Source organism: Hylobates moloch, unplaced genomic scaffold, assembly GCF_009828535.3.
Source record: "Hylobates moloch isolate HMO894 unplaced genomic scaffold, HMol_V3 SCAFFOLD_6, whole genome shotgun sequence".
Classification (NCBI taxonomy): domain Eukaryota; kingdom Metazoa; phylum Chordata; class Mammalia; order Primates; family Hylobatidae; genus Hylobates; species Hylobates moloch.
This window is the reverse complement of record NW_026652281.1, coordinates 46,081,605-46,105,337: the sequence shown is the minus strand read 5'-3', so window position 1 is coordinate 46,105,337 and position 23,733 is coordinate 46,081,605. Positions and strand designations below refer to the sequence as shown.

General features: G+C 36.1%; 1 protein-coding gene across 1 annotated transcript in view; it reads right to left on the bottom strand.

The window, feature by feature from the left end:
- SLCO6A1 (solute carrier organic anion transporter family member 6A1) overlaps positions 1 to 23,733 on the bottom strand; it is a 147,472-nt gene that overhangs the window by 105,694 nt on the left and 18,045 nt on the right. The window contains exons 2-4 of the mRNA XM_058440364.1: positions 19,029 to 19,286; positions 16,243 to 16,428; positions 14,266 to 14,362 (exon numbers count right to left, since the gene is read on the bottom strand). Coding sequence (XP_058296347.1) covers positions 14,266 to 14,362; positions 16,243 to 16,428; positions 19,029 to 19,286 — 541 coding nt within the window. The remainder of the gene's footprint in view (positions 1 to 14,265; positions 14,363 to 16,242; positions 16,429 to 19,028; positions 19,287 to 23,733) is intronic.

The following is a 23,733-nucleotide window of genomic DNA, read 5'->3' as shown; positions in this document are numbered from 1 at the left end:
CTATATACCTTATATTACATGTGATTATTACATATGTGTATATAATTGTGTACCCAGAAGAGGTAGGAAATCAGCTAAAAAACTATCAATTGGGAAAAACAATATAATGGTTACATATAAAATATAGAGATTTCATTCACAATAAATACTAAAAAATGTATGAAATGCCTAGGAATAGGCTTAATGGAATATGTTAAATAAAGGAAATTATAAATCTTTATTGAAGGGTATAAAAGAAAAACAGAAAATAAAGTAATATACCATATGTATGAAAAGATAACAGTCCTAATGTGGTCCATAAATTCAAGTAATTCAAATCAAAATGCTTTGATTAAAACCTGAGATTATAAAATTTAGATTGAAGAGTCATTTTGCAAACATAGCCCCAATGTTTGATGAAAAACAATAATAAATGGGTACTTCTCCTACCAAAGAGCAAACTATACAATAAAGCTTTAGTAACTAAAATATTGTAATATTGGCATGGGAGTAGAAACGTACATCAGGGAATAGATTAAATGAGACAAGAAGGAAATCTATGGATACAGGTAACTTTAGTTTAGGATGAAGATGGTATTTAATATCAATAAAAAACACATAATGACACATAAATGTCATCAGTGCAATTAGATATCCTGTTAAAGGAAAAAGACAAGCTTGGCCCATGCCTCTTATATGCAAAAATAAACTGAAATTGAATGTTAAATATAAACATACAAACACGTTTACGAAAGTGCTGGAGAAAATATAGTCAAATATTTTAATAAGTTTATAGAGCATAAGAACTTCTTGTCCTAGCCAGAGCAGTTAAACAATAGAAAGAAATAAAGGGCATCCAAATCAGTAAAGAGGAAGTCAAACTGTTACTGTTCACCAATGATATGATCATATACCTAGAAAACCATAAAGATTCATCCAAAAAGCTCCAAGAACTGATGAATGAATTCAGTAAAGTTTCAGGATAATGTATCAATGTACACAAATCAGTAGCACTGCTATACACCAACAATGTCCAACCTGATAAACAAATCAAGAACTCAATCTCTTTTACAACAGCTGCAATAAAATAAAATAAAATAAAATAAAATAAAAATACTTAGGAACATACCTAACTAAGGAAGTGAAAGACCTCTACCAGGAAAACTACAAAGCACTGCTGAAACAAATCATAGCTGACACAAATGAATGGAAGCACATTCCATGCTCATGGATGGATAGAATCAATATTGTGAAAATGACCATACTGCCAAAAGCAATCTATTGATTCAATGCAATTTCCATCAAAATACCAACATCATTCTTCACAGAACTAGAAAAAACAATCCTAAAATTCACATGGAACCAAAAAAGAGCCTGCATAGCCAAAGCAAGACTAAGTAAAAATAACAAATCTAGAGGCATCACACTATCTGACTTCAAAATATACTACAACGCTATAGTCAGCAAAACAGCATGCTACTGGTATAAAAACAGGCACACAGACCAATGGGACAGAATAGAGAACCCATAAATAAAGCCAAATACTTGCAACCAACTGACCTTTGACAAAGCAAACAAAAACTTTAATTGGGAAAAGGATATCCTATTCAACAAATGGTGCTTGGATAATTGCCAAGCAATATGTAGAAGAATGAAACTGGATCCATATTGTCCACTTATACAAAAATCAACTCAAGTCTTACCTTATTGTCTTATACAAAAATCAACTCAAGATGGATCAAAGACTTAAATTTAAGACCTGACATCATAAAACTTCTAGAAAATAACATCATAGAAACTCTTCTAGATGTTGGCATAGGCAAAGAGTTAATGAACAAGAATCCCAAAGCAAATCCCAAAAGCAAAAATAAAGATGAGATCTAATTAAACAGAAAAGCTTCTGCAAAGCAAAAGAAATAATCAGCAGAGAAAACAGACAACCCACAGTGTGGGAGAAAATATTTGCAAACTATGCATATGACACAGGACTAATATCCAGAATCAACTAGAAATTCAAAAAATCAGTAAGAAAAAAACAATCCATCAAAAAGTGGGCAAAGGACATCAATAGACAATTCTCAAAAGAAGATATACAAATGCCCAACAAACATATGAAAAAATGCTCAATATCACTATTTATCAAGAAAATGCAAGTTAAAACCACAGTGAGATACTACTTTACTCCTGCAAGAATGGCCATAATTAAAAAATAAAAATTAGTAGATGTTGGTGTGGATGCGGTGAGAAGAGAATACTTTTACACTGCCGGTGGAAATGTAAACTAGTACGATCACTATGGAAAACAGTATGGAGATTTCTTAAAGAACTAAAAGTAGAACTACCATTTGATCAAACAATCTCACTACTCGGTATCTACCCAGAACAAAATAAGTTATATGAAAAAGACACTTGCATATACATGTTTATAGCAGCACAACTTGCAATAGCAAAAATATGGAACCAGCCTAAATGCCCATCAACAAATTAGTGGATAAAGAAAACATGGTTTATATACACCATGGAATACTACTCTGCCATAAAAAGGAACAAAATAGGCTGGGCACAGTGACTCATGCCTGTAATCCCAGCATTTTGGGGGGCTGAGGCGGGGGGATCAACTGAGCTCAGGAGTTCAAGACCAGCCTGACCAACGTGGAGAAACTCCATCTCTACCAAAAATACAAATTTAGCTGGGCATGATGGCACATGCCTGTAATCCCAGCTACTGGGGAGGCTGAGGCAGGAGAATTGCTTAAACCTGGGAGGCAGAGGTTGCAGTGAGTCAAGATCGCGCCATTGCACTCCAGCCTGGGCGACAAGAGCGAAACTCTGTCTCAAAAAAAAAAAACACAAACAAACAAAAAAACAAACCAGGAACAAAATAATGGCATTTGCAGCAACCTGGATGGAGCTGTGCATGTTCTCACTCATTAGTGGGAGCTAAGCTATGAGGATGTAAAGGCATAAGAAGAAATGTAATGGACTTTGGGGACTTGCAGGGAAGGGTAGGATGGGCGGTGAGAGATAAAAGACTACACATTGTGTACGGTGTACACTTCTCAGGTGGTGGGTGCACCAAAATTTCAGAAATAACCACTAAAGAACTTACTCAGGTAACAAAAAAAAAATCTGTTCCCCAAAAACTATCGAAATAAAAAAACAGAACTTCTTAAGCAAGAAAGAACATTCAAAGTTTATGGAAAGAAAAATATTGACATATTTGATGATATAAAAACTTTTAAAGTTTGTATAATATACCATATACAAAGTTTAAGGATAGATTGGGAGAAATTATTGGTCATAGGTCTAGCAAACAATTAATATCCACAATAAGTGAAGAATTTTTATAAATCTATAAGAAATAATGAACCAATATAAAAATAAGACAGGAAATAAGCAGCAAATTAAAAAAAATACAGAAGGTTAATATACATACTGAATCTTAATAATACATTCTCTTTGAGTAATTTAATAAAAGGTACGATTTAAGTGACATAAGGAAAGTTTAAAGAAATCTGTATAGGTAGAGATTGTATCCTGAGTCTTGCAACAGAAGAGAGCCACTACCACCTGAAAAGGTGCCTGAAGAGGCAAAAGGAGACAGAAGTTAAGCGAACTCCACAGGTGGTTTTATCAGAGGGTCATAAGACAAATGTAGCCTTTATTAAAGAGACACCACCAAGCCATTGAGATTCATCAGGAAAGGAGATAAATATCCAGATTTAAGTTTCCTCATGCTCTCAGATCTCTTGCCAGTGCTCTTCACAAGCCAAGCCTAAAACTAAGCTAGATGGTAAAGGAGACCATTGATGTCTATAATAGGTCAACCTCTTTAGGTACAGAGCAGAGTGGAGAAAAGTAATGAGTGGAATTATAGCAGCAAACTGATGATATCCAACACAATCATCACTTTTGTACCTCAGAATCTATTAGTGCTCTTTGCTGGAAAAAAAAAAATCTTGGGTAAGAAAATTCTTGAGATAACTACACCAAATCCTGTTACCTATTATACAATTATTGGGTTATAACAATTCAAATATATTTGCAACTGAAAACTAAAACATTGTTGTAGAAGATGTTGTTAGTGTCCCATCTGTATTATGTCAGCTAGGCATTCATCACTCCCATATATAACAAATGATTAACTTTGAATAGCAGGAACGTTTTTTTTTTTTTTTTTTAGACGGAGTCTCACTCTGTCGCCCAGGCTGGAGTGCAGCGGTGCAATCTCGGCTCACTGCAAGCTCCGCCTCTCGGGTTCACGCCATTCTCCTGCCTCAGCCTCTCCGAGTAGCTGGGACTACAGGCGCCTGCCACCACGCCCGGCTAATTTTTTTGTATTTTTAGTAGAGACAGGGTTTCACCGTGGTTTCGATCTCCTGACCTCGTGATCCGCCCGCCTCGGCCTCCCAAAGTGCTGGGATTACAAGCGTGAGCCACCGCGCCCGGCGAATAGCAGGAACTTTATGCTTGGCCCAGTTCTCAGAGAGCAGGTCAGAAATACCTAGGGCTTAATAATAACCTCAGGAGCATCGCTTGACCAACAATTTCCAGGAGTTAGTGGAGAGATATATATATAAAATAACTCATATCTTACACTGTCCGCCAGAGTTCTCCAGTGGGATTGAGTCCTAGTTGCCATAAGCAGTAAATTGCTCAATATAATGAACACTTTATTGTCTTCTTTAACTTCCCGAGCTTATTTCCCCACTACCCTATCATGCTTCCTAGTATCATTTCTCAAATTAATAGTGTGCACTCATGTGTTTATCTCAAATTCTTTGTCTCAAGTACCTTGAGAGAAACGCATTATGTCTAAAACAGTTATCATTACCAGGGCTCATCATATAACCTAGAAGAATGAAAATTAACACCAAACCTAGTTGCTACTGTCCCTGCATCATTAGTAGTGACAAGGTCTGAGTTTACCATCACATCTTCCTTCATTCACCATCTATCGTATGAATACCGTACCCTCAGCTAGCACCTTGGTTGGAAAGAATACTTCACCTGGTGAGGTGACCCAAACTATCATTCCTATAAGATCTGAGCCTTAGTGGTATTTTCTTTAATGAGTTAAGGCAGTTATTCATTAAAGAGGACTACTGGACAATGTGAATACTAAAAATCAAGTAAATCCCCTGGATTTCAAAGTTATGCCTGTCTCTGCTATATAGCAGAAACCCATTCCTCCCCAACCAGAAACTCAGAATATTCACATTAGTTAGTATTGTGATTCTCTTTTTTCTTTTTAACTTTTAAGTTCATGAGTACAAGTGCAGGATGTGGAGGTTTGTTAAATAAGTAAATGTGTGTCAGGGGTTTGTTTTACAGATTATTTCATCAACCAGGTATTAAGCCTAGTATCAATTACTTTTTCTGATCCTCTTCCTCCCCCGACCCTCTGCCCTCCAGTAGGCCCCAGCTGTTTTTCCTGTCTATGTATCTATGTGTTCTCATCATTTAGCTCCCACTTATATGAGAAAATATACGGTATTTGGTTTTCTATTCCTGCTTTAGTTTACTAAGGATGATGGCCTCCAGCTCCATTCATATCCCTCCAAAGGACATGATCTCGTTCCTTTTTATGCCTGCATAGTATTCCCTGGTGTATATTTACCACATTTTCTTTGTCCAGTCTATCATTGATGGGCATTTAGATCAATTCCATGTCTTTGCTATTGTGAATAATGCTGCAGTGATCATATGCATGCATGTGTCTTTATAATTGGATGATGTTTATCTTTGGATATATACCCAATAATAGGATTGCTAGGTTGAATGGTATTTCAGTCTCTAGGTCTTTGAGGAATTACCGCACTGTCTTCCACAATGGTTGAACTAATTTATGCTCCGACCAAGAGTGTAAAAGAGTTCCTTTTTCTCCACAGCCTCACCAGCATCTGTAATTTTTTGACTTCTTAATAGCCATTGTGACTTACGTGAGACAGTACCTCATTGCAGTTTTGATTTGCATTTCTCTAATGATTAGTGATGTTGAGACTTTTTTCATATGATTGTGGGCCACATGTATGTCTTCTTTTGAGAGGTGTCTGTTCACGTCCTTTGCCCACTTTTTAATGGAGTTGTTTGTATTTATTCTTGTAAATTTATATTCCTTATAGATGCTGGATATTAGACCTTGGTCAGATGCATGTTTGTCAAAATTTTCTCCCATTCCGTAGGTTGTCTGTTTACTCTGTTGATAGTTTCTTTGGCTGCGCAGAAGCCCTTTAGTTTAATTAGATCTCAATCGTCAATTTTTGTTTTTGTTGCAATTGTTTTGGTGTCTTCATCATGAAATCTTTGCCCATGCCTATTCCTGAATGGTACGGCCTAGGTTTTCTTCTAGTGTTTTTATACTTTTGGTTTTACATTTAAGTCTTTAATCCATCTTGAGTTGATTTTTGTATATTGTGATTGTTGCATATGGTGTATATGAAGTTCTGATTTCTTTGTAAACCTCGTCTTTACCAAAAATACAAAAACATTATCCTGGTATGAGGATGCATGCCTGTAGTCCTAGCTACTCCAGAGGTGGGAGGATCACCTGAGTCCAGGAATTGAGGCTTTAGTGAGCTGTGATTACACCACTATACTCCAGCCTGGGTGACAGAGTGAGAATCTCTTTAAAAAAAAATAACAAAACTGGTGGCAGGCAAGAGATCTTGTGCAGGGGACCTCCCATTTATAAAACCATCAAATCTCATGAGACTTATTCACTACATACGAGTACAGTATGAGGGAAACTGCCCCCACAATTCGTTTATTTCCACTTGGCCCCGCCCTTATCATGTGGGGATTACTACAATTGAAGGTGAGATTTGGGTAGGGACACAGCCAAACCGTATCAGTGGCCTTGAATGTTCTTTTGTATTTGTGTGGTATCAGTTGTAATATCTCCCATTTCATTTCTAATCGAGCTTATTTGAATCACTTTTCTTTCTTTCCTGGTTAATCTCACTAATGGTCTATATATTTTGTTTATCTTTTCAAAGAAACAGCTTTGTGTTTCATTTCTCCTTTGTATTTTTGGTTTCAATTTCATTTAGTTCTGCTCTGATCTTTGTTATTTCTTTTCTTCTGCTGGTTTTGTGTTTGGTTCGTTCTTGTTTCTCTAGTTCCTTGAGGTGTGACCTTAGATGGTCTAATCATGCTCTTTCAGACTTCTTGATATCGGCATTTAATGCTATAAACTTTCCTTTTAGCATTGCTTTTGCTGTATCCCAAGGGTTTTGATAGGTTTGTGTCACTATTATCGTTCAGTTCAAAGAAATGTTTAATTTCCATATTGATTTCATTATTGATCCAATAATAATTCAGGAGCAGTTGTTTAATTTCCATGTTATTTGCATGGTTTTGAGGCTTCCTTTTGGAGTAGATTTCCAATTTTATTCCACTGTGGTCTGAGAGGATACTTAATATGCTTTCAATTGTCTTAAATTTATCGAGACATATTTTGTGGCCTATCATGCAGTCCATCTTGGAGAATGTTCCGTGTGCTGAGGAAAAGAATATATCCTGCAGTTTTGGGGTAGAATGTTATGTAAATATCTGTTAAGTCTATTTGTTCTAGGGTATATTTTAAGTCCATTGTTTCTTTGTTGACTTTCTGTCTTGATGACCTATCTAGTGCTGTCAGTGGAGTATTGAAGTCCCCACTATTATTGTGTTGTCATTTATCTCATTTCTTAATAGATAGTAATTATTTTAAAAATTTAGGAGCTCCAGCATTAAGTACATAAATATTTAGGATTGTGACATTTTCCTGTTGAACTAGACTTTTTAACATTTTATAATATCCCTCTTTGTCTTTTTTAACTGTTGTTGCTTTAAAGTCTGTTTTGTCTGATATAAGAATAGCTACTCCTGCTCACTTTTAGTTACCATTTGCATGGAATATCTTCTTCTACCCTTTTACTTTAAGTTTATATGAGTCCTTATGTGTTATGTGAGTCTCTTGGAGAAAGCAGATACTTCGTTTTCTTCTAGGGTTTTTATGGTTTTAGGTCTTACGTTTAAGTCTTTAATCCATCTTGAGTTAATTTCTGTATAAGGTGTAAGGAAAGGATCCAGTTTCAGCTTTCTACATATGGCTAACCAGTTTTCCCAGCACCATTTATTAAATAGGGAATCCTTTCCCCATTTCTTGTTTTTGTCAGGTTTGTCAAAGATCAGATGGTTGTAGATGTGTGGTGTTATTTCTGAGGTCTCTGTTCTGTTCCATTGGTCTATATGTCTGTTTTGGTACCAGTACCATGCTGTTTTGGTTACTGTAGCCTTGTAGTATAGTTTGAAGTCAGGTAGCACGATGCCTCCAGCTTTGTTCTTTTTGCTTAGGATTGTCTTGGCTATGCAGGCTTTTTTTTGGTTTCACATGAAGTTCAAAGTAATTTTTTTCCAATTCTGTGAAGAAAGTCATTGGTAGCTTGATGGGGATGGTGTTGACCCTATAAATTACCTTGGACAGTATAGCCATTTTCACAATATTGATTCTTCCTATCCATGAGCATGGAATATTCTTCAATTTGTTTGTGTCCTTTTTTATTTCGTTGAGCAGTGGTTTGTAGTTCTCCTTGAAAAGGTCCTTCACATCCCTTGTAAGTTGGATTCCTAGTTATTTTATTCTCTTTGTAGTAATTGTGAATTGGAGTTCACTCGTGATTTTGCTCTCTGTTTGTCTGTTCTTGGTGTATAAGAATGCTTGTGATTTTTGCACATTGATTTTGTATCCTGAGACTTTGCTGAAGTTGCTTACCAGCTTAAAGAGATTTTGGGCTGAGACGACGGGGTTTTCTGAACATACAATCATGTCATCTACAAACAGGGACAATTTGACTTCCTCTTTTCATAATTAAATACCATTTATTTCTTTCTCTTGCCTGATTGCCCTGGCCAGAACTTCCAATACTATGTTGAATAGGAGCAGTGAGAGAGGGCATCCTTGTCTTGTGCCAGTTTTCAAAGGGAATGCTTCCAGTTTTTGCCCATTCAGTATGATATTGGCTGTGGGTTTGTCATAAATAGTTCTTATTATTTTGAGATACATTCCATCAATACCTAGTTTATTGAGAGTTTTTAGCATGAAAGGCTGTTGAATTTTGTCAAAGGCCTTTTCTACATCTACTGAGATAATCATGTGGCTTTTGTCATTGGTTCTGTTTATGTGATGAATTATGTTTATTGATTTGCATATGTTGAACCAGCCTTGCACCCCAGGGATGAAGCCCACTTGATAATGGTGGAACTTTTTGATGTGCTGCTGGATTTGGTTTGCCAGTATTTTATTGAGGATTTTCGCGTCCATGTTCATCAGGGATATTGGCCTAAAATTCTCTTTTTTGTGTGTGTCTCTGCCAGGCTTTGGTATCAGGATGATGCTGGCCTCATAAAATGAGTTAGGGAGGATTCTCTCTTTTTCTATTGATTGTAATAGTTTCAGAAGGAAGGGTAGCAGCTCTTCTTTGTACCTCTGGTAGAATTCAGTTGTGAATCTGTCTGGTGCTGGACTTTTTTTTATTGGTAGGCTATTAATTATTGCCTCAATTTCAGAGCCTGTTATTGGTCTATTCAGAGATTCAACTTCTTCCTGGTTTAGTCTTGGGAGGGTGTATGTGTCCAGGAATTTATCCATTTCTTCTAGATTTTCTAGTTTATTTGCATAGAGATGTTTATAGTATTCTCTGATGGTAGTTTACATTTCTGTGGGATCGGTGGTGATATCCCCTTTATCATTTTTTATTGTGTCTATTTGATTCTTCTCTCTTTTCTTCTTTATTAGTCTTGCTAGTGGTCTATTTTGTTGATCTTTTCAAAAAACCTGCTCCTGGATTCATTGATTTTTTGAAGGGTTTTTTGTCTCGTGGGGTGTTCCCTTGATGTGGTGCTCTCTTGCTTCCCCTAGGGATGGGGCTTCCTGAAAGCTGGATTGTAGAGATTATTATTTCTCTTCTGGGCCTAGCTACCCAGTGGAACTACCAGGCTTCAGGCTGGTACTGGGGAGTGTCTCTAAAGAGTCCTATAATATGATTTGTCTTAAGGCCTCTCAGCCATGGAATCCAGCACCTGTTCTCGTGGAGGTAGCAGGGGAATGCAGTGGATTCTGTGAAGGTCCTTGGTTGTAGTTTTGTTTAGTGCACTGGTTTTCTCAATTGTTGTTTGTGCTTGCAATAAAGGTGTCATGTGGACAGACTCAGGACCTCTGATTAGCCAACATGTTAAAGGCGGTGGAGTTAGCTTTGTTTTTTCCTTTCTTGGGGCATGGTTTTTCTTTCACGAGTTGTTGTAATGATTTCTCCATCGTCATTTTTCACATGGGCCCATTAATGAAGACCTAGGTTGGTTTTTAAAAACAGAGACAGAGGCTCACTGACATTAACAGGATTGGTCATACTGTTCAACTGACTTGAGAACCTCCCAAAGTAAATACCTTCTTCATGCAACCCTTCGGAGAGGTTTGATCACATGTTCTCCTTACCACCTATTTTCCAGTCTTGCTCTAAGTCTCTAACTACCCAAACAAGCTGAACATAAATCATTAGAGATTTATACCTCAGGCCGTCTTTCCTATATTAAGTGAACAACCTTAATACAGGACAGCCTGAAATTCTAACTGCTAGACGGGTTTTCTGTATCTTAGGGCCACTGTTTAGTGAAGCCATAATGTAGTGACCATTCCTTTCTGAACATTCACAGCCTTAAATGTTTCCTTTTCTCTGGAAATATTCTCTAGCATTGTTAAAAGAACCCATACAACCCAGAATTCTTTAAAATTACTTTTGTCATTTGAATTAAATGCTACACCCACTTAATTTCCTAAAGCCTTAATCCCAATCCACAACCCGTGATAATTTTAATAACTATGTCCAATTTATCCCTAGCAAGAATATCTGTGCACACAAACATTCAACATAGTTCTGGAACCCTATTGCTACTTCTGATACTACTTCTAATATCACTCAGAATCCTAGTAGAAAATGTATAGTTAACTCACACTAGATCATTTGAAGAGTGATAAGGGAACTATTTTTAGTAATGCGGGCAGACTTCAGGGAAAATAACAAAGCACAGTATAACATTCTGGGGCTAGCTATAGTAGCAAGCTCTTATCACAGCCCTGAACGTCATTGGAATAGTGCTTAATAAATGTTGAGGGTATCCTGCTGATAGCCATGGCTGTCAGAAGAGAAATACAACCAATCTGGGTACAACCCTTCAGGAAGAACCGAAAGAATAAATGCCATAATCTTAAGCTTCCCCTGCCTTCTTATCTGCCAATGACTCTCAGTGGCAAAATCCAAGTGAAATCTAGAGTACAGGGGAATACATCGAGGCTGTCAATACAGGTCAGCCTCCCTGAGCAGAGGAGGGTGGAGAAGATGTTAGAAAGATGAAGAGTAAATTTAGAGAGGCAAACAAAATATATTCAGCACACAGCTTATTCCCTGAAAACTTATCTGTTCCCTTTTATGATATTTGTCTGGTAGTTACCAAAAGCTTATACTAGCTAGGTAAGAATCCAAGTGATTTGCCAGGGGAACTAGCAGGATAGTTTCCAGGTAGTGCCTGTAGCAATAAACAACCATGAACTATTCTTCGTTATCTCAGTTTCTACTAGTCCTTCCTTCATATGAACTCAGAATTTCAGAAATGGAAGGTACACTTCTCTATTTTCTTAAAGTGGTAGGTATAGCTCCTTAATTAACTCCATAATGTCAACAAAAGAACAAGAAAAGTTGAGGAGGAGGTAACTGGTGGTACTAGTTCCCAATATATAATTAAAATACAGCTTTAAAATATATATTTATATAACTGTAAAAAGGAAATAATAGATATTACAGCAGAAATACTGTAAATGAAATAGAGCCTGGAAAAACCATAGAGAAAATTTGTAAACAAAACAAAGAGATGGTTTTTTAAAAGAGATTAACAAAATTGACAAACCTTGGCCAGAGAAATTAAGAAAAAAGAGATAAGACTCAAATAACAAAAATCAGAAATGAGCGGAAGACTTTACAACTAAATGCCACAGAAATAAGCAGAATCACAAGAAACTACTATGAATAATTATATTCCAACAAATTAAATAACTTAGAAGACATGGATACATTTCTAGAAACATTCAACCTACCAACACTAAATGATGAAGAAACAAAATATCTGAACAGACCTGTAACTGGTAAGGTGATTGAATCAGCCATCAAAAATCTCCCAACAAAGGAAAGCCTAGGGCCAGATAGCTTCATTGAAGAACCGTACCAAATATTTCAATAAGAATTAACAATAATCCTCCTCAAAATCCTCCAAGTAATTGAAGAGGAGGGAATACTTCAAATTCTTTCTGTGTGGCCAACATACTCTAATACTAAACCTAGACAAAGATACTACAAGAAAACTACAGACTAATATCTCTGATGAATACTGATGAAAAAAATCCTAATCAAAACACAAGCAAATTGAATGTAACAACATATTAAAGGGAATATACATCATAATCAAGTGGGATGTGTTCCTGGAATATAAAGATGGTTCAGCATATGAAAATAAATCAGTGTAATATACTACATTAACATAAGAGAGAAAAACCACATGATTACGTCGATTGATTCAGAAAAAGCATTTGACAAAATTCATGCCCTTTTAGGACAAAAACACTGAGAAAACTAGGAATACAAGGAAATTACACCTCAACATAGTAAAGGCCTTGTATTAAAGCCTACAGTTAACATCATACTCAGTGATGAAAACCAGCAAATTTTCTAAGATCAGGAACAAGTCCATAGTTTGTTCTCACCACGTTCGACATAGTACTGGAAGGTCCTAGCCAGAAAAGTTGGGGAAGAAAAAGAAATAAAAGGCATCCAAATAGGAGAGGAAGAAGTAAAATTATCTCTGTTCTCAGATGACATGATCTTATATATAGAAAACCCTAAGGATCATACATACTTGCATACACATAACATATGCATAACTATTAGAACTACTAAATGAATTTAGTAAAGTTGCAGGATGCAATATCAACACACAAAATGGATTAGACATCTAAACACAAGGCTTGAAACCATAAAGTTCCTAAAGGAAAGCATAGGGAGAATGCTTCATGACATTGAATTTGACAATTGTTTTTTTGGATATTAAACCAAAAGCCCAGGCAGCAAACCAAAAACAGACAAATGCACTACATAGAACTTAAAAACTTTTTTGCAGTAAAGGAAACAATTGGCGAAGTGAAAGGGCAACCTGCAGAATGGGAGAAAACATTTGCAAACCATGTATTGAAAAGAGGCTAACATGCAGAATATATAAAGAACTTCAACCCAATAGCAACAAAAAATAATCCGATTTAAAAATGTCCAAAGGACTTGGATTGATAAAAGAAGGTATACAAATGGTCAAGAAGCATTGAAAAGATACTCAACACCACTAATAATCAGGGAAATGCAAATCAAAACCATAATAAGGTATCACCTTGGATCCATTAGGATGGCCACTATCAGAAAAACAAACAAACAGAACAAACAAACAAAACAGTATTGGTGAGGATGTGGAGAAATTGGAACCCTGTGCCCTGCAGGAATGTAAAATGGTGCAGTCGTTATAAAAAACAGTATAAAAGTTTTTCAAAAAAATAAAACTGGAAAAATAGACTTACCATATGATCTAGCAATCCAATTTCTGAGTGTATATACAAAAGAATTGAAAACAGGATCTCTGTGGGATATTTGTACACCTGTATTAATTGCAGCATTATTCACAATAGTAAAGAGCTGGAAACAAATGTCCATTGAAAAATGAATGAATAAAGCCAATGTGGTATGTACAATAATACAGTGGAGTATTAAGCCTTAAATGAAGAAGGATATCCTGTTACATGCTACAACATGCATGAAACTTCAAAATATTATTTAAAGTGAAATAAGCCAATCACAAAAAGACAAATACTGCATGATTCCAGTTTTATAAGGTGTCTAAAATAGTCAAACTCTCAGAAACAGAAAGTAAAACAATGATTGCATTTTTGCAAGATGCAAAAATTCTAGATATATATTGAAAAACAATGTGCACGTAGTTAACAGTGCTGTACTATGCACTTAAAAATGTATAAGATGTATACTTCAGATGTATTTATATGTACAAATATGCGCATATAAGTCATATTTGCATATATTTTTTCTAAAACTATGGTTATTACAAATTAAATATATATATATTTACTTGTAAACTATGGTAGCTATTTGGTAAATATTTTATACAATGTAAACAAAAAAAGAAAAAATAATGCCTTACTTTGTTGCAGAAGTACTATTCTCAGGGACTTTAACTAGTGGTGCTGCTAGCACATAACCCATAGCATATCCAATCATTGATGTACATTCTGCAATACCTGTAAAATAAACACTGAAATTGAACATCAAACAATTTCATAAGCCAGCTTTGTTATGATAAAAATTGACTGAAATGGATTACTTCTGAAAGCTTTTCATAGCATTCTGTATTAGTCAGAGTTCTCCAGAGAAACAAAACCAATAAAAGACAGAGAAAAACAGTAATGGAAAACCAAACATCATCATGTTCTCACAAGTGGAAACCAAGCTATGAGGACGCAAAAGCATAAGAATGATATAATAGACTTTGGTGACCCGGGGGTAATGGTGAGAGGTGGGTGAGGGACAAAAGACTGCACATTGGGTATAGTGTACACTGCTTGGGTGATGGGTGCACCAAAATCTCATACATCACCACTACAGAACTTATCTATGTAACCAAATACCACCTGTTCCCCCTAACACTACTGAAATTAAAAAAATTTTTAAGCACAAAAATAAAAATGACCTTCAAAAAACAAAGAGAGAGAGAGAACAGAGAGATTCATTTTAAGGAATTTGTTCATACAAAATACAATTATGAGGACTAGCAAGTCCCAAATTTGTAGGGCAGGCCAGCAGGCGGGAAATTCAAGTAAGAGTTGATGTTACAATCATTAGGTAGAATTGCTTCCTCAGAAAACCTCAGTTTTTGCTCATAGAACCTTCAACTGATTGAATAAGGCCCATTCACATTATGAAATCAGTTTTGCTCAAAATCTGCTGATTGCAAATGTTCATCGCATCTAAAAATGACAGTCACCAAAACATCTGGAGTAGTGTTTGTCCTTACAACTAGGTGTCATAACCCAGCCAAGCAAACACATAAAACTAACCATCATACATACTATCCAAAGCATGTATTAGAGAAACTCAGTATATAATTCATTATACTTTATTTAATCTATATATTTAATGTAATATACATAAAATATATTTAATATAACTAGAAATTCAAAATATCTTATTTTATTTAATTCGGGGTGCTCTAGCAAGATGATATTTTAAAGTTATCATTACTTCTGCACCCTTCACTTTAGCTACTAGGATGTGTCAATACACCTTCGTAATAAGTATATAAAAACAACTTTAAATTTATTTTCAAAAGTTATAGTTAGATAACCCAGTACAAATAGATGATCTACCAGTACCAGAATCTATTGCAATATAAGAGAGTACAGATTATTCTGAGATATAGCCAGGATTACTTATTGTAGGATAGAGTGGCATAGACATTATAAATAGGGATAGTATGCTATTATTAATTAAGTATATAGACACATATATGAATATACATATTTATAAATGTACATACATATACATAAAGAGTATAATTTTTATTACTTAAGAAAGTATTTTTTGTTTGTTTGAGATGGAGTCTTGCTCTGTCACCCAGGTGGCAGTGGTGCGATCTTGGCTCGCTGCAATCTCTGCCTCCTGGGTTTAAGCAAGTCTCCTGCCTCAGCCTCCAGAGTAGCTGAGATTACACGTGCTCGCCACCATGCCTGGCTAATTTTTTTGTATTTTTAGTAGAGACACGGTTTCACTATGTTGGCCAGGCTAGTTTTGAACTCCTGACCTCAAGTGATCTGCCCACCTCAGCCTCTCAAAGTTCTAGGATTACAGGCATGAGCCACCATGCCTGGCCGAAAGTATGTATTTTTTCAATTGCTCTATATATTTTCAGTAACATTCAGGTGACTTGTCTAGAATCTCAAATCTCAAACAGCTACTTAGAATTAGGTGAATCAATGTGATTTGGAGGTTTAGCATACCAGTTATCATTTATTACAATGTTATCATAAGGGCCAATAGTACTTCTATATCAGCTTAGATATGCATACCAAAATTCAAGGAAAACTCAAAATGGGTCAGTCATAAGAAAGGGGGTAAAACTTGCCTAAATAGATACCAGCTGAGTGTGTAGCAACATTCTCATCAATAAAGGTTATGCCAAGGATATAAAGAGGCATTCCTGCTATTCCCTGCACAGTCTGCCCAAGGGTGAAGAAAGACAGGTATTTTGATTGGAACGATACACCACTCCTCTGGCAACCACTGACGACCTTTATTTCTTCGCAAATATCTTTTGAAAAGACAATGATTATATTTTTGTTAATTGAACTCAAACATACAACAAATGTGCAGTATTCTTTATCAAATATTTTACAAGCTATTTCCAAAATTATGCTTTTTTCTTTTAGTTAACATTTCATTTACATTGAATGTAGTAATACTGCAATCAGTCATCATGTTCTCAGAGAAATGCCATCATACAATTTGGGCCAGACACAGCACACACCTGTAGTACCAGCTACTAGGAAAAGTGAAATGAGAGGATTGTGACAAGCATGGGCAACATATTGTGACCCCTGTCTCCAAAATAAAAAATAAAAAAAGGAAGAAATTGTGTGGGAATCCTGTAAAAGATGCATATATTATAAACCAAAACATAAATGTGCATGCATGATTGTATATATGTGTGCATAGATATGTTTGTATATATATGCATTTGCACATACACATAGCACACATTCCTCTTAAATTTGGCATCTAGTTCCCCTGACTTTTGACCCTAGGCTAAAAGTATTTCTAATGTTCTAGATTATCTGCATTATCAAAGAGTACTTTCTGAGTTTAGATTTATGTTCACCTCTTTAACAATCTTTATATTCACTTTGTCTCACTCTGATTAAATAATTTCCCATTTTAGATCCACTGACTTTTAGAATATATGTTCATAAGGACAAGGCATTATACAGTAAACATTTCTTTCCATTAGAGTTAGTCATTATGTGGTCATCCACTAGATTTTAATTTCTTTCAGGTCATAGTATATTTCTTATACTTTTTTTATTCACATGGTTATATAACAATATGAAGTAAATGCTTGTGTAATTAAATTTGTTTGTAGATTGGTAGATCCAGGCAACACCATTAGATTATATTGGCCATGGTTATTTGGGTTGACATTTAACAAAATGCTCTTAAAATGATATTGTGGAAACACTATTAAAGTGCAGATTGCAATACAGTATACAAATGAAAATTTTCATCTGGTTTAGTATCCATGTGAAATGATTTTGACTCCATATCAAGTGGGAGGTAGTCTCTAGAACTGTCATTCAAATGCTGAAGGTTCAATTTTATACAGACATATTAACTTGTGATATCAGTGTCAATGTGATATTTCCAACACCTTGAACTCTTAGTTCCTTGAACTTTTTTCCTGTTATGCACTGTACTCCACCCACCTTGGCTAGTGATAGTTTTGGCTCTGTGTCCCCACCCTAATCTCATGTGGAATTGTAATTCCCAATGTTGCGGGAGGGACCTGGTGGGAGGTGACTGGATCACGGGAGCAGATTTCCCCCTTGCTGTTCTCGTGACAGTGAATTCTCACATAATCAGGTGGTTTGTCCCACTTTGCTCACTCTCTCCTGCTACAATGTGAAGATAGGCTTGGTTCCCCTTCAACTTCCACTACGATTGTAAGTTTCCTGAGGCCCCCCCAGCCCTCCTGTACAGGCTGCAGAACTCTGAGACAATTAAATCTTCTTTCTTTATAAATTACCCAGTGTCGGGTAGTCCTTTATAGCAGTCTGAGAATAGACAAATACAGCTAGTCATTTTAAATGTCAAAAATAATAACTACAAACCTTTCCTAAGGATAATTTCAAGCATCTACATTCTAACCACCCCTATCTTTCTGCTCACTCTTTCCAGCAACCCAATTCCAACAATCCTTAAAATTCATCAGGGCATATAATCCATTGATTCCACTCCTTTTCACTATCCCAGTGTCCCCTTCATGTCCTTACTTCTTTCACTATCATTTAAATACTTTTAATTCCCTTACTCTCTTTCAAATCATGCAACCCCATGGTAAAACTGCAACCCTACTCAAAATAACTCTTCTTCCCACTCCCTACCTGTACTGCTAAAGCTTGATGTGGCTACACAACCATGCAAATCCCACTTTGAATTCATGATTAATAAACTCAAGGAGGTCCTTCATGCTCTTGATAATAATAAAAAATGCCCCTAATCGATTCACTCTTCCCTTCTCCAAGAAAATTCAGGTTGTTGGCCGGGCGCGGTGGCTCACGCTTGTAATCCCAGCACTTTGGGAGGCCGAGGCGGGCGGATCACGAGGTCAGGAGATCGAGACCACGGTGAAACCCCGTCTCTACTAAAAATACAAAAAAATTAGCCGGGCGTGGTGGCGGGCGCCTGTAGTCCCAGCTACTCGGAGAGGCTGAGGCAGGAGAATGGCGTGAACCCGGGAGGCGGAGCTTGCAGTGAGCCGAGATTGCGCCACTGCACTCCAGCCTGGGTGACAGAGCGAGACTCCGTCTCAAAAAAAAAAAAAAAAAAAAAAAAAAAAAGAAAATTCAGGTTGTTTGTTTCCCTTCTCCTACGGATCACAGTACTGAGCTTCCTACTGAACAACACCTGAAAATAAATGTTTTCTATCAATAGACTAAAATTAATCATTAACTTCCTCTGTGATGACATATATGTCCACTGGCATGCTACAATTAGTTAATTAGCAAACTTGGTCATATAAATCAAATGGATGGATGGATAGATATACAGACAAATAATTATCACAGTCTAAGTTCCTTGAGCCAAGGTTTGAATGAATATTGATTTGATGTATGTCAGTATATTTTAAAAGCTTACCTTCAATTCCTACCTTACTTTGTTTATTTTCTTCATTAATGGATGGAAAAGCACATAAAAGTGATCCAAGTCCTATTAAAAAGGAGGAAGCTACAAACCATATTACTTTTTTTCTGTCTCCATAGAATGCTATAAATATTGCTACCAGGCCAGATGAAATATCATAACTCATTTCCAATGCCAACTTATCAATGGTTTTCAGATGATATTCCTTCTGAAAATCGCCAATGCTGACATCTGTAAGACCAAACACCACACCTAAAATGTAAAAAGAAAAAGAGAAAACAATGATATGCATTTTAAGAGGTCATTATTATGATTATTACAAAGCAAAATTTAAATTACACGACATAAGTTTATTTTAAATTATTTTGAACGTTTAAAAGCTATAAGCATGTAGCAATTCCTTTTCTAAAACATAAATAGGTCTTAACCTCTACAAAATATTCGCTAATTGAATTTTTGAAGTTATTTTTTAACTACCTCTATGAATAATTTCCTAAAGAATAGTGATTGCTGTGTCATCTCACTTAGTACTGGTCTTTATTTTAACGTATTGCATTTCACATTATAAAAAATTTAAAACTATTACTAATATAATATTTATCTACCATCTGGAATAGAAAATAAAACATTATCAAAATAGTTAAAGCCCAATGCATATTTCCCAAACTCATTTGTCCCCCTCCCCTCCATAATCAGTATCCTGTATTTAAAGTTTACCAGTTTTTAGCCTTTTTAACATTTTTGACAATGCATATGTTCTTAGACAATATCAAGTATTGTTTTTCATGTTCTTGAATGTGAAATAAATGGTACCATATTACGTGTATTTCTATCACTCAACATCCAACTAGGAAAAAAGTAATCATAATCACACTAAGAATTTGAAACAAAATTAATTGATGTAGGGATTGATTACAAAAGTAGTACATTAGCTGGAGTCCAAATGGTTACTAATCAAAATTCATGATATCTATGCAACCAAAGTTACCGGTGCATAGGCTGCTGCTACTATTGCTGCTGCTGCTGTTGTTAGAACTGCAATCACTACCTTTTTTTTTTTGAAGGAAGCCAGGAGCCCACAGTCTTCCTGTGATAGGGAGCTCATCTGCTGATTCTGATGCCCTTGCAGGTGCTAGGGCCCATGGGCTCTATAGTGCTGATAGCATCACATTTATTCCTGAGCATAAATCCAGGAGCCTTTAATCACCCAGCATTGCTCCTGATGCCAAAAACACCACCAGAAACAGAAAGGAAAAGAGAGTCTTCCTTTTGCCCTTTTTCAAATCTACTGCCCCAGATTCACTGGCAACATGTAAGTCGAAGTCAGCTGGGCCCCAGCAACTCTGGGAAGTGTAGTTTCAGACTTCCCATTCCCTTGAAAATAGGAATGAGTAATGGAGTTCATGGCCAACAGACAAATAACTTGCAGAGTTTATCTTTTAGACTACTTGGTATACATTTTCACCCTTCCTTCCATATTTAAACTTTCATATCAAATAAGTAGCAATATCATCATGCTTCTGCCTAATGTATCACAATTATCATTTTACAGAGATGCTGTTACTCTTTCCCCCCAAAAAAGAGAGATACATAGTCTAATCAATCACCACATCTATCTCAGTGCAATGCTAATCCTTCAGTGTAATCACAAACCTGCATGGATTTTCTTTAACTTAAAAACCAAATTGCCAAGGTAACCATCAATAGTTAAGCAAATATATCACAGCCCTAACTAAATTTTTGAGGGGAAATATATTGCCAAAGAAACCACGAGCCAGATTTGGAGCCACAACTAGTTTTAGCAGACCAATACCAGCAGGAAACAACATATAAAAACTTTGCTACACCCAGGATAAGAATTTTCTTTAACTTTTACATTAGATGTGGCCAAGGAGGATAATGGCCAATGTAGGAAATAAGTCCTGTGAGTAACTGAGTTTATCTCTAAGATGGGGTTATTAATTCCCCTTCTGATTGAGGCATATTCTATAACCTAGAGATTAATTTATATGGTTCTCTACCTTCCATAAAGTATTAATGGAAAAATAAAATAGGAAAGGAGACAAAAAGACAAAATAAAAAACCAGAACATATACATATATAAACATATGCACACACAAATGTACATATGACATATTTGTGTGTGAATCCATAAGACAAGCAAGTAAGAGGAAATGCACAGCTGCTACAAGTTTTATTTCTCTAAGTGGTTATGAGACTATAGTTGATATTCATAACGTCCTTCTTCTAGTATTCACTCCCTCTTCTACCCCTTGATCCCAGATAACATTCATAGATTGTTCTCTCAAAGCCCATACCCCATCCTATAGGACAGCACTACAAACTTGTTGTCTACTACTGGGAGTGGTTGAATGTTGTCTACTACTAGGAGTCTTATTTGAGTTTTCAATAAAACATCATAATTATCTATAAGACCAAAAGTTTCTGGTTATTGAGATATGTAGTAAAATCAGTGAATGACATGAACATGAACCTTCTGCTATACTTCTTTACCGTAAAATGAGTTCCTTGATTAGAAGCAACGTGTTGGTAAATATGATTATAATGCTTTATATGGCATTCATTAAGCCCAGTTATGGTAGTGTTAGCAGGACCATGAAGATAAAAGAAGAACCCATATCCAAAATAAATGTCTAATTTAGTGAGGAGAAATTATTGCCCACTTCATAACAGAACCAGAACTATATAATACCTGCCTCCAGGTAACTGGTTGGTTTCACTAAGGAATGGAGCCAGTACCTAGACTATATTGACTCTTCCTGGTAGCAAGGCAGGCATTCAGCAGTGCAACAACCAGACGAGCTCTGATGAAGGTAAGGCCATGTATTCACCTCTTATATAACCTCCATCCTTGATGTAATTGTCACTATAAATAAGACCCCATTGAACAAGAGATAGAATGGCTAGGGAAAGAGGCTGGCTAATATTCATATCTATCTATCTACTTCATTATTGAGAGCCTCTTGTGCAATGGCTTTCTTTTGGTGAACATTCATTCAGATGGAGAGACTCACCACTTACACAGTCTTCCTAATTACCAAATGGTCAAACCACTGGGCAATGTTTGGCAATACGGACAATCAGATGTACTGCTCAATGTTCTTTCCACGGGGAGGATTTCCTTTTTCCTTTACTTTTCAAGGCCTCCCCTGACTAAGCCTATAATGCTACCATAGCATACTTCTACCACTGAAAAATCACAGAGGCTCACCAAAAATTGTGCCTCTTTCTTAATAGTGAGTGGTACAAAAGTGGCAAGCAATTTTTGGTATATAGAATATTTTCTCATAGGATAGATTTTATGTTAATCATTCTGGGAAGGCTGGATCTGATTTGAGTGATGAGTCTGGCAGCAATGGGGTATGGGATGGATTATAAGGGGCATTAGCGTTCCTTTAACTCAGATGAGGTCAGTTCAATGTCTTCAAGCAAGGAATTGTTTCTCTTCAGATATAAGAGGAATAATTGTTCCTACTGGCAACGAAGGTACAGGATTTGGAGTTTCATGGTTCTCAGGTTCACCAAATTTCACCCAGATGCCTTTATCCTAATTCTCAGGGTTTCTTTTTTCTCAAATCAATGCCCCAACACCCACAGAAGTGATCTGGTGAGTTCGAGTTCAACTTATGTTGCAATTCAGCCACCTGTGAATAAGAGTATTGACCAAAAATATGTGGCTAAAAATAATGAGAGTTTCTCATGAAACTATGAGAGAAGCTCACACGTTTTCTAACCATACCCTAAACTTTTCATTTTTCTTCTGTAAACTTTTCAGTGCAGTTAAAGTTTCCACCACAGGAGTCAATTGCAGCAGCTATTTTGTCTTTCAATGTCTTGCCTTCAATAAGAACTTTATCCTAGGCAATAATTTAAATGACTCTTTTTGTCACTACATGCCATGGATTTCTAGTGAACCATAATTCACAGGCACAAATATCACTGTTTTCATTGGCTTCAAGCCCAATCATGTCAGACAACTAACTCCAGATTTCCATTTTTGAGGGTTTGTTAGTTTGTTTTGTTTTGTTTCTCCTGGTTCAACGACTGGTACAGAATATTATATCAAAAGTCTATTATTGGCTGGGTGCAGTGGCTCACACCTGTAATCCCAGCACTTTGGGAGGCTGAGGTGGGTGGATACCTCAGGTCAGGAGTTCTAAACCAGCCTGACCAACATGGTGAAACCCTATATCTACTAAAAATACAAAAATTAGCCAGGTGTGGTGGCGGGTGCCCGTAATCTGAGCTACTCAGGGAGGCTGAGGCATGAGAATTGCTTGAACCCAGGAGGCAGAGGTTTACAGTGAGCCAAGATTGCGCCACTGCACTACAGACTGGGTGACAGAGGGAGACTCTGTCAAAAAAAAAAAAGGACATATTATTTTTGTAATTATAGACAAATTACTTTTATTACATTGGTGAAGCTGAAAAAGTTTACTTAAAACATTTCCAAGCATTTTTATGTTATGTATCAGAATTTTTTAAAAAATAAGAATACTAAGAAACACACACTTTAACCAGTTTCTTAGCCATACTATCCTTAATAAAATGTGATTCATATCTTTTCTGAAAAATATATTTTAATAGTTTTTACAAAGTTAGGTGCAATATATTAAAGTTGCTTTTTACAGTTTTACAGTGAAGGGTTAACTGAACAGGACTGGGTTGTTTTAAAAAG